This window comes from Varanus komodoensis, unplaced genomic scaffold, assembly GCF_004798865.1.
Source record: "Varanus komodoensis strain SLA01 unplaced genomic scaffold, ASM479886v1 scaffold32, whole genome shotgun sequence".
In the NCBI taxonomy this organism is placed as follows: Eukaryota; Metazoa; Chordata; class Lepidosauria; order Squamata; family Varanidae; genus Varanus; species Varanus komodoensis.
In genome coordinates, this window is record NW_025335798.1 from 5,357,326 (window position 1) to 5,370,510 (window position 13,185).

General features: G+C 42.1%; 1 protein-coding gene across 5 annotated transcripts in view; it reads right to left on the reverse strand.

The window, feature by feature from the left end:
- Positions 1–6,330, reverse strand: part of SMARCAL1 (SWI/SNF related, matrix associated, actin dependent regulator of chromatin, subfamily a like 1) — a 37,092-nt gene extending 30,762 nt beyond the window's left edge. For 2 of the 5 annotated variants that reach the window (XM_044438309.1, XM_044438305.1), the window contains exons 1-4: positions 5,914–6,330; positions 4,023–4,264; positions 2,206–3,136; positions 12–62 (exon numbers count right to left, since the gene is read on the reverse strand). In XM_044438309.1, coding sequence (XP_044294244.1) covers positions 12–62; positions 2,206–3,103 — 949 coding nt within the window. In that variant the 5' untranslated portion in view covers positions 3,104–3,136; positions 4,023–4,264; positions 5,914–6,330. The remainder of the gene's footprint in view (positions 1–11; positions 63–2,205; positions 3,137–4,022; positions 4,265–5,913) is intronic. The other 3 variants (XM_044438307.1, XM_044438308.1, XM_044438306.1) reach the window with 3 other exon arrangements.
- Positions 6,331–13,185: the final 6,855 nt, after the last annotated feature.

A 13,185-nucleotide genomic window follows, 5' to 3' on the forward strand; every position in this document is an offset into this window, starting at 1 on the left:
TAAGTACTTACTGAGTTGACTATAGTCTTCAAGACTAAAATTCCACATCTTTGTTGCAGGATCTGGAGTGAAGCAGAATTTGAAGAATCATTTTAGGACAGAAAATATTATGTTAACATGTTGAGAAAGTATAATGTGCACCTCCACAAGCAATTTCCACATTAATATGACTTATTTTGTTCATGTAGAACAGACCCGGGCATTGTACGGCCCACGGGCCACATTCGACCCAATGGCTGACCCTGACTGGCCCGCATGAGGTCACTGGCAAATTAAAAGTCAATGCAAATATATATCGTCATAATATAGATGCAAGCAATACAACTGCACTGCTTTTATTTTGAAGGATCTGCTAAATTGAATTGAATTTATTGCTTTTCATGTAATGTTAATGTTTTTGTGAATATTCATTAAATAGTGTTGTTCTGTGCTCCACATTTTCATTGTATCATTGTAATGTTGCATTTACTGTTTTTATAGAGATATATATTGAGCAGAGCTGTAAGTGTATTGGTCCGGCCCTTAACAACTGTCAAAGTTTCTCATGTGGCCCCATAAGAAAATTAATTGCCCACCCCTGATGTAGAAGGTGCTGTTCATTTAGAAGCTCTGTGTTTGTCTACATTAGCAGTGCTAAATGCAGGAATGATTCCATGCAGGAATCATTCTTTTTTAAATCTTGATTTGTTTGTACAGACCATTTGCACATGCCAAAGCCAGCCATGAACATGTGCAGAAGGATAGCCCAGGGATACCTGTGACAGCCTAAAAATAACCGAGGTTTCAAAAGCAATGAGAAGCAAACTTCTATATGTTCAATATAAGTTCTAACTAGTTATAGAATAATGAATATAAGATTTTAAAATTTCATCTCATCCTCTTTTATAAAACACTTAAGAGAAAATTAAGAACAACAACAACTAATATATAAGCCGTCTGGAAAGAGCACTTACATATTGCTCCACAAAAAGAACACAGAGATTTGCATAAAATGTGCACATACCGATTTGTATGTACAAGTGCAGACTTAAAAAATGATTAGTATAATTCAGCCTTCCCCAAGCCTTCAGGTTGGACCACAATTCCCGTCCAGCCTTGCCACGGACTGGGAATTCTGGGTGTTGCGGTCCAAATGTGTCTGGAAGGCACAAGGCTGGGGAAGACTGCTATAATGGAAATACAGTACATCTCACTGTAGTGAAGACTGACCAGGAAACTAGTGTACCAACTCAGACTGCAGTCCAGGTGCTAACTGTGGATGGGCAACCTCCAAGGCCCTTCTTCTTCCCTGCTTATCTTTAAAGTGGGCATGGGCTGGACAACCCTTCAAAAAGAGGATGTTTTCAAAGAAAAAAACTGTCCTCCAAGAGCCCTTCAAACAGAGGACTGTGCTCTGTTAAGTAGGATGTATGGTGACCCTAATCCCTCTTCCAATCCCTTCTTCTACAAGGTATGATTGGCATATGTTTTAATCACAATGCCATAAAATATAATCAATAAAATGTAAGTACAATAGATAACAAGAAATTTCTAAAAGCAGTAACTAAGAGCATAGAGTACAACCAGCTTTTAATAACTAACATATATACCCACAACTACAACCTGAAATGTGACAGCAAGGATAAAATAGATTTCACATTAAAGCAGCAATAAAACTAGGGGCTATACATTAACAGCCCACTGAAATTAAAGCATTTTCTATTCCTGGCAGACAAGACACAAGGAGATGGGTCACTGGGCAGATCAACTTGCAGAGATGAGTAATTCAGGTGGTAACTGGACCTAGGATATTCCATTCTTTCCCTCCCTCTCTCTCTCCCTCCCTCTCTCTCTCACACACACGCACACTGTATCTCCACTGACAAAGATCAAATGGGCTCTCATTTTCTTAACTAAAAGAACTCAGGGACAGACCAGAAGAGCATGAGAAGCAAGAAGTATACCAGACGGTCTAGGAGCCTCACGCTGACCTCTGTTGTACTTAGAGGTTACACTAGGAGTACATTGGCCCTGACATCCTCTCTCCCCATGATTTACAATTTGTTTAGGTTGTCCTTTGTATTCATGAGAACTAGATACTTTTTAAAAGACCAAGCATAAAAAGAAGCTTTCCAGTGCTGTGGTATTTACAATGTCTAACACAATCCCAGTTAAGAATGTTTTTACAAGTACAGCAAACACATAGCCTGTAATCAGTTGTCTTACCATAATTTTTGCTTCGTAAGCTCCTGAACATTGCAATAAGTTCTGAGTTGTAGCCAATCTCAACACGGAATCGGTCTTCAGAGTGCTTCACGCATTTTCCTCTGAGAACACTATGGGCTTTTGCCTGTACAGGCATCTCAGATACATTTCCTGCACCCAGTGTTGCTCCTATGCTTGCTTTTACAGGAACTGAAGCATTTTTTGTGCCATAAAAATGCATTGTGCTACTACCTTCTTTCTCAGCAAAGGGGTTCTCAGAGCTGGTGAAGTTCACTGGAAGGGTATGTTTAATGTCACTATGCTCACCACTGGACTCTTTCTGGATCTGCACATCTGTAATGTTGTGAGGCTGCCTGTTAGCATCCAGTCTGGATGGATGCTGTTCCACAACATTCTGGACTGCTGTGTGACACTTAGGTGGCTGCAACACATTAGAATTATGCCAGATTGCTTGACCTTGCTCCCTAGTGCTCAGATCAGAAGAATGCCAGTGACAGCGATTCACGAAGTCTTGCACCTCTGGCCAGGGCTGCTCAGTGCTATTCAGCTGCCTGTCCTTATGGCAGCTGGAGTCCCCTGAACAATTGCTCTCTTGCGCACCAGAAACAGAGGCTGCCTGTCCATTTGAGCTACAGCGAGGCTGTGGCATTGGAAGACTCTTCTGTACCACATGGTTGCTGGAGACCTGCAGGTGATGGCTACTGGCAACAGCACGATGGCTTTGCTCCCGCAAAGGCTGCTGCGGGGCTCCTTGACAGCCAGTACGACTGTGCTGGTCAGGCTGCTTCTTAGCAATGCAGCCCTGCTGAGCTGCCAGTCGTTCTGCTCTCCTTGCCAAAGCTTTCTGCTTGTTCTCCTCAATCTTCCTTTTCTGTTCTTCTGTAAGCCCAGACGACATCTTCCATTAGACTCTCATTAAAAGACTGTATAGCTGGAGGGAAAAGAAATAATAAAAGCAAATTCAGTCACCTGATTCCAGTAATCTTAGTCAAATAATCATGTAAATGTTAGTTGATTCATTCATCAAGTAGCTTTGATTGTAAACTGCCCTGAAGCATGTTTGCCAGCTGGGTGGCATGTACATTTAATTAATAAATTAGTGCACTGGAGTAAATACTACAGTTCAGAACTAAAAGACACGCCTCCTTTGACCTTTAGACACTATATGAGTACATCATAGCGGGCATTATCTCAGAAGAGGCATTCCCTCCCACCCTTAAAAGTGGCTTAGAAATGGTTTTCAATAAATGTATGATACAGATAGATGTAAAAGGAGCAGAAATGACTCTATCTTTATTCTAATTATTTATTAGTCACTTTTCAGAGCCATCTCTTTACAAATGGATACAAAATGAAAGAAATAAGAGAACATAATTTACAAGCAAACAGGACAGAGCAAAATGGTTCATGATGAAAACCTGCTTCGGGAATGCAGCAATAAAAAGTTGTATATTTTAAAGCCCTTTAAGAACTGAAGGGGCCAAGCAAATGTAACCTGGAAGAGAGTTCTGCCAACTGTGGGACCACCGCTGAGAAGCCTGTCTTGTGTGCCTGCAAGCCTAGATGATTTTATCTGTGGATTTTTATATGTATTTGAGTTAAAATACTTTAAGAAACTGTGATACAGATCAACCAGGAACATGTTTCAGACTGTTGTTTTCAATTTTTGAATCTAACTGATTAAACATTCAGCTCTACAAAGAATCCCATCAATTTAAGCTATTCATACAAGCTTAAATAAAGCTATTTAAGCACTTCAGGTAAGATTTATATGAAAAAGAATGGTAAGAAACTGTTGTACATGGCTGTTTCTTCACCTTTTTATTCCAAGGGCTCAAGGTCAGCAGCAAGTCTATCCTGGCATCAGTCTATTCCTCCACCATGCCAGCTGAGAACTCACCACCACCAACTGTCCATGCTGTGGCCATCAAAGAGAGAAGCAGGCGCCGCCTTTCTACTGGGCCCGTGACCTGCTGTATTTTGCAACCAAGAATTCAGTGCTTGAATCTACTTTTTATCTCCTCCCTTACAATCTCCTTTCCTATTTTGAACTGCAAACCTGCGGGGAGAATCAGCCTTAAGAAATATCCTTTGAAGCAACCTTAGAAGCCATTTTGCTAAAGGGTAGGATAAAAATGATTTAAATCAATAATAAATAACTTGAGTAAACACCACAACCAGCTTTCAATGAATCCAGATTAAGCCTCTAGTTCAGAGTATTTTACTTCTGACTAAGCTGGAGCTTCCATTATGGAAATCAAATATTGGATTGTACTTTTGGCTGAAGATGTCTGTTGCATCAGACCTGCATGCTCACATATGAATTCAAACTGTGTGTCCTGCACCAGCAATCTACAGGATGCATGTGCCCCACTAACAGGGAAAACTATACTAAGCTGAGGAAGGGGGAAAATACCAAAATGCATAGTACTGTGTGTAGCAGGAAGAGAGATGGACAAAAATCACACGTATCCTGAAGTTTAACAATTGTAGTTGTCTATGGTAATTATCTGTACTTGTTTAGAAAAGTACAATTTGTGGTGCTAAATGTGATTAAAGAACTTGATTATCCTCTGTATATACAATTCAAGGCTGAGTCAACACTTTTTTGCACTGGTTTCAAACCAGGTTGATTTTCCCTTGACCATCCCAGTTTAGATTATCTAACAATTTATTTATTTATTTATTTATTAAAACATTTCTATGCCGCCCCTTGCCGAAGCCTCGGGGCAGCTCACAACATCGAATAAAATACACAATAAATTAAAACAATAATGTTAGGACAGATTGGGATAGGTAATCTTTTGGGCACACAGGAAATTTGGAAAATGTAAGAAATTATCCTGAGCACAACCATGAAATAATCACCATGAGTAGGCATGGTTAATCACAAAGTCACCTGTGCTGAGATATTTATGGGAAATTAAGATGGCAGCAACTAGGGGCTCCCAGTCAATTTGGAAGCAATAAAAATGAGACAGCCAGAACATCTCACATGCTTTTTTTACAGCATTCAATCCAGAGGGCACCTTGTGGACACACTTATACAACTGGAGAGACCCAGTAGTTTGTTACTCAATTTTAAATGAGTTGGGTGAGGATCAGCTTCTCATGATGTAGATGCAGCTTCTTTGTCCCCAGACACCTGGGATCCAATAGTATCTGTTTTTGAAGCAATGCAAACCCTGCAAAATGTGCTAACCAGTTGCAAAACCGGAAAATTTATACACCAAAACATCTATTCCTTTTTCAAATCACCTTCAGTTCTCTGGAAAAACAAAACAAAATATCTGTCTTGAGCTTAAGTTGCAAGCCTTTAAAAGCCAAACATTTCATCCATTTAACTGCTCAACTTGCTGACACAATATAACCTGGCTTTATAAAATATAGAGTTGAACCCATGCCAGATAGTTATTCCAGTCACTGAGCTAAGGCAGAAAATAATTTTGCAACCTCTAAAACTCAGCTGATTGACTCAACAACCCTACCATACAAATTCCAGGCAGTTAGCCCTGTTAAATTATTGCACTCAAAACAATCAAGAGCATAGTGGTACCTTCAGACCTGAAAGATTTGTTATGACATAAGTTTCCATGGACCAGAGCCCAACAAACTTTATGCTATAATAAATCTGCGTTTAACTTTTTCAGACCATAACCCTATTCCCCATTACCTAAGAGGAAGCTCTATTGGACTTAAGGGACTTACTTTTGAGTAGGCAAGCATGCCATGACGCTGCTCCGGTGCTACAAAACTCTTGGGATAGTTTCCCTAGTACCATGCAAATGGGGTCTCTTCCCTCGCTATTAAGTCCTGCTTAATCTCCCTAGTGGTTGTTTCTCCAACCCTCATTCTCAAGACTGGACACAATTCCCATGCTCCACTCCCCATTTTCATGGCCTCACCCCTTTATTAAACTGGACTACCATTCCCATCTATTCCCATTTTCGCAACCGTCCTCTCTTCCAAAAGGCTCCTTATGTAGATAAATCCTTCCCTAAGAAGAGCCCCATTCTTTCTAAGCTATTCTGCCCGGCTTCGTCCCCGCGGAAAGGCCGTTTCCGGAGTCACCCAAACTCAGCCGACTTCCAGAGACCGACACGCTAGCCCCATACGGCGAAGCCTCCTCAATGCCACTCTGGACTACAACTCACGCTAGGCAACCGGGGCAACCTATTGCAGGAAAAAGCCCCAATGCACCCTGGGAAACGAAGTTTGTTCCAAGTCGGCGCTCGGAAGAGCTCATTGGCTACGAACTCCGCCTGCGCGAAAGCCACTTCCTCGACCGCAGTAGCGGGTTGCTTTGGTCGCTTGGGCAGCGTGTTTAGTGAGGTTCATTTTGCAACTACAATCCGAGGGTGTGTGAGTAAGCTTCATTGAAATCAATAAGACCGAGGTTGCAATCCTATACCTGTTTGTACAGGGGTAAACTGTCCTGAGTTCAACAGGGTTTGTTCCTAGCTAGGAGACATTTATAGCACCCTGTTAATCCATCCCCGGGAATAAAGTGGATAAAATCAGGCCGTGGGTAATCATGCAGATGGTGCCAGGGGGAGCGGGGGGCGGCGGCGGCGGCGGCGGCGAAGAGCTTCCAGGGGTGTATAAGAGTTGGAGAAAGTGATAGGAAAAATACGACTTTCTAAAGGATACTGTTTGGCGGGGGGTGGCGGGGTGGCGTTAAAGCCCTTTAATAAAATGTTTGAAAACTCATTACCTTGTTTGGGGAACCTCATAACACCATAACCTGATTTTTTAAAAAGTGAAACAAAATTTCATTTAATCTTGTTTTCATGGTACATTGTGTCTTTATAAAACATTGTTGGGGACAAGAACACTTACAGCCCTCCCAGATACAAGAAGCAGCAAAAGTTATATAGGGCTCCTCCTCCTCCTGTCAGTTCAGACATGACATTAAAATGGATCATGCTTTAAGGAAAATGAGCAGCTAAGGGGATAAATATAGCAACGGGGGAGGAAGAAGGCGGAATGATAGATGTTAGATCAATGTATTGGAACAACAATAATGGGATTTTAAAAATCACTGGCCTTGACACAGACACATGCACATACCTTACTTGCAGGTGCTCCTTTCTTAATAAGATTTTGCAGGTGGCTGCAAACGAGATGTGAGACAGTGTAATTCTGCTCATAAAAAAGTGATACTAATATTTCTTCATACTGTGGTTGCCCAACATTTCCTACCAATCATAACTCCCAACTGCTCCATTTTTTTCTCCTGTAGCCCTTTTTGTAGACAGTGAAAAGGTCGGTTCCAGGTTTTGGAGGGCCCTTGGTCAAGGCCTTATTCCCTCAGTGAGTCCACCATCTCAGCACTATGGTCAGCAGCTGTTCTTTCTCCTCTGCCTCTTTCACATCGGGGCTCCCACCCGCTGGCCAAGAGGGCAGGAGGTAGCGGCATGGGCCTTCTCACCAGCATCATTTCCAGGCCAGAGCAAAAAGCAAGTAAACAGCAGGTTGCTTTAGGGAGATAGCAGGTCCAAGTGGGTCCCAGCTGAGGTATGGGCCCTTGACAGATGCCCCTCCGTGCCTGTTTTGGAACCAGTTCTGCATATATGATGTGTGTACATGAGCATGTGGAGATACTCAAACATTTTCACTACTTCCTTGTGATTGTAATGGGTGGTAAATGATGTAGCCCATTTCCAGGACTGGCTTATATGTTCTCTGCTTTAAGGAGGGTGCTGTGGGAATGGGATCCCAATTTTCCTGATTCTGCAATGCCTTTTGTCTTTTTGCCACTACCAGCAAGGGTGCTCCAACCCCAGAGAGGCAAGAGCTATAGAAGTATGCAAGCAGCTCCCTCTCTGAAGGTAGAACTCTGTGCTGTAAGGGTAAAATCTGAAACATCCTATGGTCCCTGGGGTGCTATATTGCCCAGGCGCAATCAGATTGCAGCCTTATGATTTCAAATTCTTGATGGAGGTTTGCTCCATTAAGTAATGTACAATGTACAATTTGCTCCATTTAGTAATGTACAATTACTAGACCCACTGTGCAGATTGGGTTCGGTGGCTGAAAAAGAATGACTTTTCAGGGGACACACAGGTCTATGGCAAAATCTCAGTACCGGGGTTTCCCAAGTCTGTTCTTTAAGCCCTGGTTCTTGAATTCAGGTCTCATCAAGTATACAGTGGTGCAAGCAGAGCAGAACTGTAGGGCAAAAGTCCAGGATTTTCACTCATGAAAATGAGAAGGAGGGCTCCTCAAATGCAGCAAGGCTGTATTTCTTGTTCTGAAGTAAGTGAAGTAATGTACATCTAAAGAATCATGACCAGCCTTGTGGGAGCATTAAGCCCAGAGTCTAAAAATCCTTAATTCCAGTGCTACAAATGTACAGCATAACCTGCCACGTGTTGTCTGCTTGCACTTTTCCCTACACACAGGTAAATTGTGGATGGGTGTGCAGGGAACACAGTTATTAGTTGTTTTGAATACAATTCAGTACAATCTAAGTTTGGACCCAGTTTAGTCAGATCAAACTGTATAGCATCTCAAGGAAATGTAGATTATGGGGATAAAAGTATACAGAGGAGTTGCAACTGTAGAATCACAAAGTAGGAAGTAATTCCCAGCTGTACTTCCAAATAAGTATGCATAGGAAAGAGTAACAAAACAGGCAAAGGAAATTCAGAGGGGAAAAGAATAGTGAACAGATAGCTCAAAAGTTTTAAGAGTTTGGGTATGTTAATAAACTTTTTTGCTTTATCGTTCCAAGACACAACTGAATCAGCCATGGGCACTAGGAAGCATTGTTGTAAGTAATACACTGTGAAATTGAGGGCTCATGTAAGTGAGTCTAACTAAATTGGTATACACTAGCACAGGTTAAGGATGTAATATAAATGTATAGAGAGCATGAATGCAAAATGCCTCATTGGATTTCATATCAGGTATGTCTTCTCTCTGTCTCACCCTCCCTCTGTATCTCTCTCCCTCTTCCTGTGTCCTCTTCTCCCCATAATTCCTTGTCATTCGTGAGCATACTTACCAACTCATACCATGAATATTTTAAACTTATCACTAGTTTTGAGACTGTCTCTTCCACCATCACCCCCACTGCCTTCCTTTGATGTTTTTGTAGCTTAAAGCCACAACATCATTCACCACCAACAAACACCAAATATAGAATTACTCAAGCTAACAGATTAGCAAGAGCTACCGGAAATAGTAATTTTCATGCTGTCTCTTTCCCATCAAGTGAAGGAACTCAGGTATACCAGGGCTGGGGGAGAATGCAAAACTATAAGGAAAGGGATTGTGTAGGTGCTTTTGTCCCTTCCCAAAGTGCTGGGAAATAACACAAAACTTCTCACACTCCCCTCCTGTGAGGATCAGGGTGTAGCAGCTAGCAGAAAAGTAGGTCCAGGGAGCAAGCAGAAGAAGTTTCATGGGGTTTGTGTGGAGCAGTTGAGTGCCAAATAATATGTGCAGGATGTTACTCATATTCCTGGGCTTTACCATTTCAGGAAAGTTGGGAGTCATGAATTTAAAAGTGCCCCAGATTTATTGTATTTTGTTTCACAAGCATATTGCTACATATAATAAATAAATAAAATGCCAAGCACAACAGGGAGAAGCCTAAGCAGAAACTCTTCTGATCATCATACTAGTTTTCCAATAGCAGGGCATTTTTATGCAGAGGAATAGTCAAATGTACACTCACAACAACCAGCAGCCTGACGTGGCTTAGCCCAGGTAGGATTACATTCTGTGGTCTAAATGAGTGTGCACTTTGACTGTAAGATTCTGCGCTATGGATAAATATGGATGGGGATCAGCATTAGAGCATGAGCAGGTGCGCGTACACTTCCTTTACACATGCACAATCACATACACATTGAGAAGGTTATTTACCTGGCATGCCTCATAATTGCAAAGGCCATACTTAAGATTGCATTTCCGTGACCTTCACCAGTTGAATAGGACAGGGTGATGTCATTTAGTGGTGAAGGTTTTCTTGGTAGCCCACCCTACTTTTTCCCCAAAGGCAGTGCTCTGCATAAGAGAGTCTTTCCACTCCATTTCCATTTTGTCCAAGTGGGTGCCATGCTTTCTGCTTTCCATGTTCTGCTAGGAATAGCAGAGGCTAAGCTTCTAGCTTAAAGGGCAGATGAGGAGAACATAGGCAGCATATAGTGCCAGCTTGAGGTCCCTTGGGCAAGATAGCTTCTGTGGTTCTCCCTCTCTCCTCATCACCAACTGGGCTTGTTCCTGATCCTCTTTCAGTTCATTGCCACCATATAGTCACTCAACAGATAGAAAGCATGGAGGCAGCGGTATCTACTGCTCTTCCTTCTCACCTCCACCCCTGTTGTCTGGGCCAAAGCAAGAGGCAGGTAAACAAGCAGGTCATTGGGATGAAGAGGAGTAAGCATCAAAGGGACTCTTGTCAGTGGGCACCTGCTGGGATCTGGGTCCTCATCAGGTGCCTGACCATCTGACCATGCCATCCCTTGGCACTGGCCCTGCTAGCTTACCTCAAATGTAAATATTGACAGATCACAAGGCTCAAGGGGGGTGGGAGGAGCTCAGCCAGCGAAAACAAGAGTGCTCATAAAAGCAGCACACTTTGCATGGCTGCTATTATTTTTTCCAAAGACATGTCACTGGCATGGCAGGGGGTGAGTTGCCAAGGCTTAGTCCCTGGGCTGAGAAAAGGATTGCTTTGTGAAGCATTTGATCTTGCAAAGCCTGAGATGGAATTTATTTCAATGACTTGGTGCAAGAAGTGCTGCTTTGTGTAGCTACAGATGGAAAGGGAAAGGACTGTTCAAGGAATGAGCATATTGCTTTCAGAGACAGTCAGCTGCAACCCCAACCCCATATAGTGAAAATCTGTAAAAACCTAAATGTCTGTATAGCCCATTGCGATCTGAAGAGGTTTATGGGGTGGAAGCAGGTTAACACCTCTTCTGCATAAAGCACATTCAGCATGTTTCAGAATCAAAAGAAAAACTGCAACAGCATCTACTCTAAATGCAAAATTCACTAAGTTTTCCAAAATCAAAATCTGCAAATGACAATTTTCAAATTTATATTGATAATATATATACCCAGAAATCAAGAAAATGCTCAAACAATCCATTGTCAAGGAAAGGGATGTAACCATCTGGAGAAGAGGCCAGAGGTTCTCCACCCATGATTTAAAGGAAATTTTGTTTCTCATTGTTTCTCATTTCTGTTCATTGGGAGATTGGACATGCAGGACAAGCTGGCCTGCACACACTGTCAGTGCAATCCGTGGTAGCAATAGACCAAGCTGTGTGGAGTCGCTGTAAATTAGGAAGACACTTATTTGTGTATGCAGTGTACTCAAGAAGATGTTTTGGGGCTACCAAGCCCAGTCTTCTTGACCAGGGGCCATGCTGCTGGGGCTGATGGAAACTGAAGTCCAAAACATGTTGGGGAAATCCTCCCTATAGACTGGAAGTGGTTTAGCAGTCATTCTGTCTCCCGCAGAAGGCTGAGGAATGTACTTCTGTGAACAGGGTTAGGGATCCATAACAAAATTCTTGTCAGCAACCTACAATTCTTTGGAGTAAACCCTGACAGTTAATTTGGAATACACCTTAACTGATATACAGAAATAGAGGTTTATAGTGTAACAAGGCTTTCGGGGTTCGGTTATGTCCTTAAAAGATTCTATTGCTTTGTTTTTCAGCAATTTGACTCCAAAGAACCCTAGTAGAATAGGACGACAAGAGACGAGGAGAAACAAAAGCTGCCAGGAAGAAAGAGTCTATGATTTCCTTTAGTAGTAGAGTAGTAGTAATAGTACTTGCTTTGGTCACTGTGTCCTTCTTACCAGGAGCAAAATATCTCCTTGTCTATATACCACCTCTAGGGTCATGGAGACGTTCCCAGTTCATGAAGCTTGCTGGGTCACAAATTTTACACCATCACAGAAGGGCATCTGGACTCAGTAAAGTTCATACTATTTTTCAGTTACCAAAGAAATAAAAGCTAGGACATTGCCACAGAGACCCGAATCTAATCTCTAATATAAGGGACAATAAGAACATTGAGACAAGCTTTGAGAAAGATTAGAAATTCAGAGTTGCTCCATGGATAACAGGTTAAGCACCTTTTCTCTATCTATGCCTTTTATAACTGTCGATCAGGCAGAAATTCAACAGGGTGCTGAATTTCTGGATCCACTGTAGCAGGGGAAAATAACCTCAGAGTACCTAGGAGTGTCACAGAAATATGTGATGGAGTCATGTAAGTTCATTTTTCTATGGATCTGATGTACAGATTCCACAGTGGATTGACTTTTTCTGAATCACACAGATTCTATGGGCTTGTGAACCTGTTTTTTTACTGTGGTGGGGTGGCATTGCAATTTGCTCTAATTTTTATTAGTACTAGCATGCATTAACCTTAATTAGTAAGTGCTCATTAGTGCCAATGCAAATTAGCACCAATGTGAATTAACAGAAATAGAATGAAACTCTGTTTTTTAGAAATCTAGTTCTGTCAATGACTGGATGACAGAATGAAACAATCCACAAGATTGGTGGTTACATTGTCGGACTGGGAAAACGGGGGTCAGTGGAGATAGAATATCGATGGAGATAGAATTGATTTAGCAAAATCAGTATAGCTATAGTGACAGCCCCTCTTTTGGATCTGGGAGAACTCACCTGGGCCATGCATTAAGCGGATGTTTTTGAATATAGCCTCCTCCTCACGTCCTCCATGTCTAGTTGTCGCCTCCATGTGTGGAAAGAGCAAGACAAGCGCAGCACATTCTGCTGCCTGAGGCAGAGCAGCAAATGGCACAGGCCCCCCGAGTCAAGCCAGAGCCGCAGGGCCCAGTCACGTCATTTGGGTTTATGAAGCAGAAGTTTGACAAAAGCCTCTCCCCCTTCCTGGGAATAGAAACAGGTGAAAAAACATTCCTTCAAAACATGTAATTGTTATAAATTGTTCATTGGCCTTTCATGGCACTCCAAATCT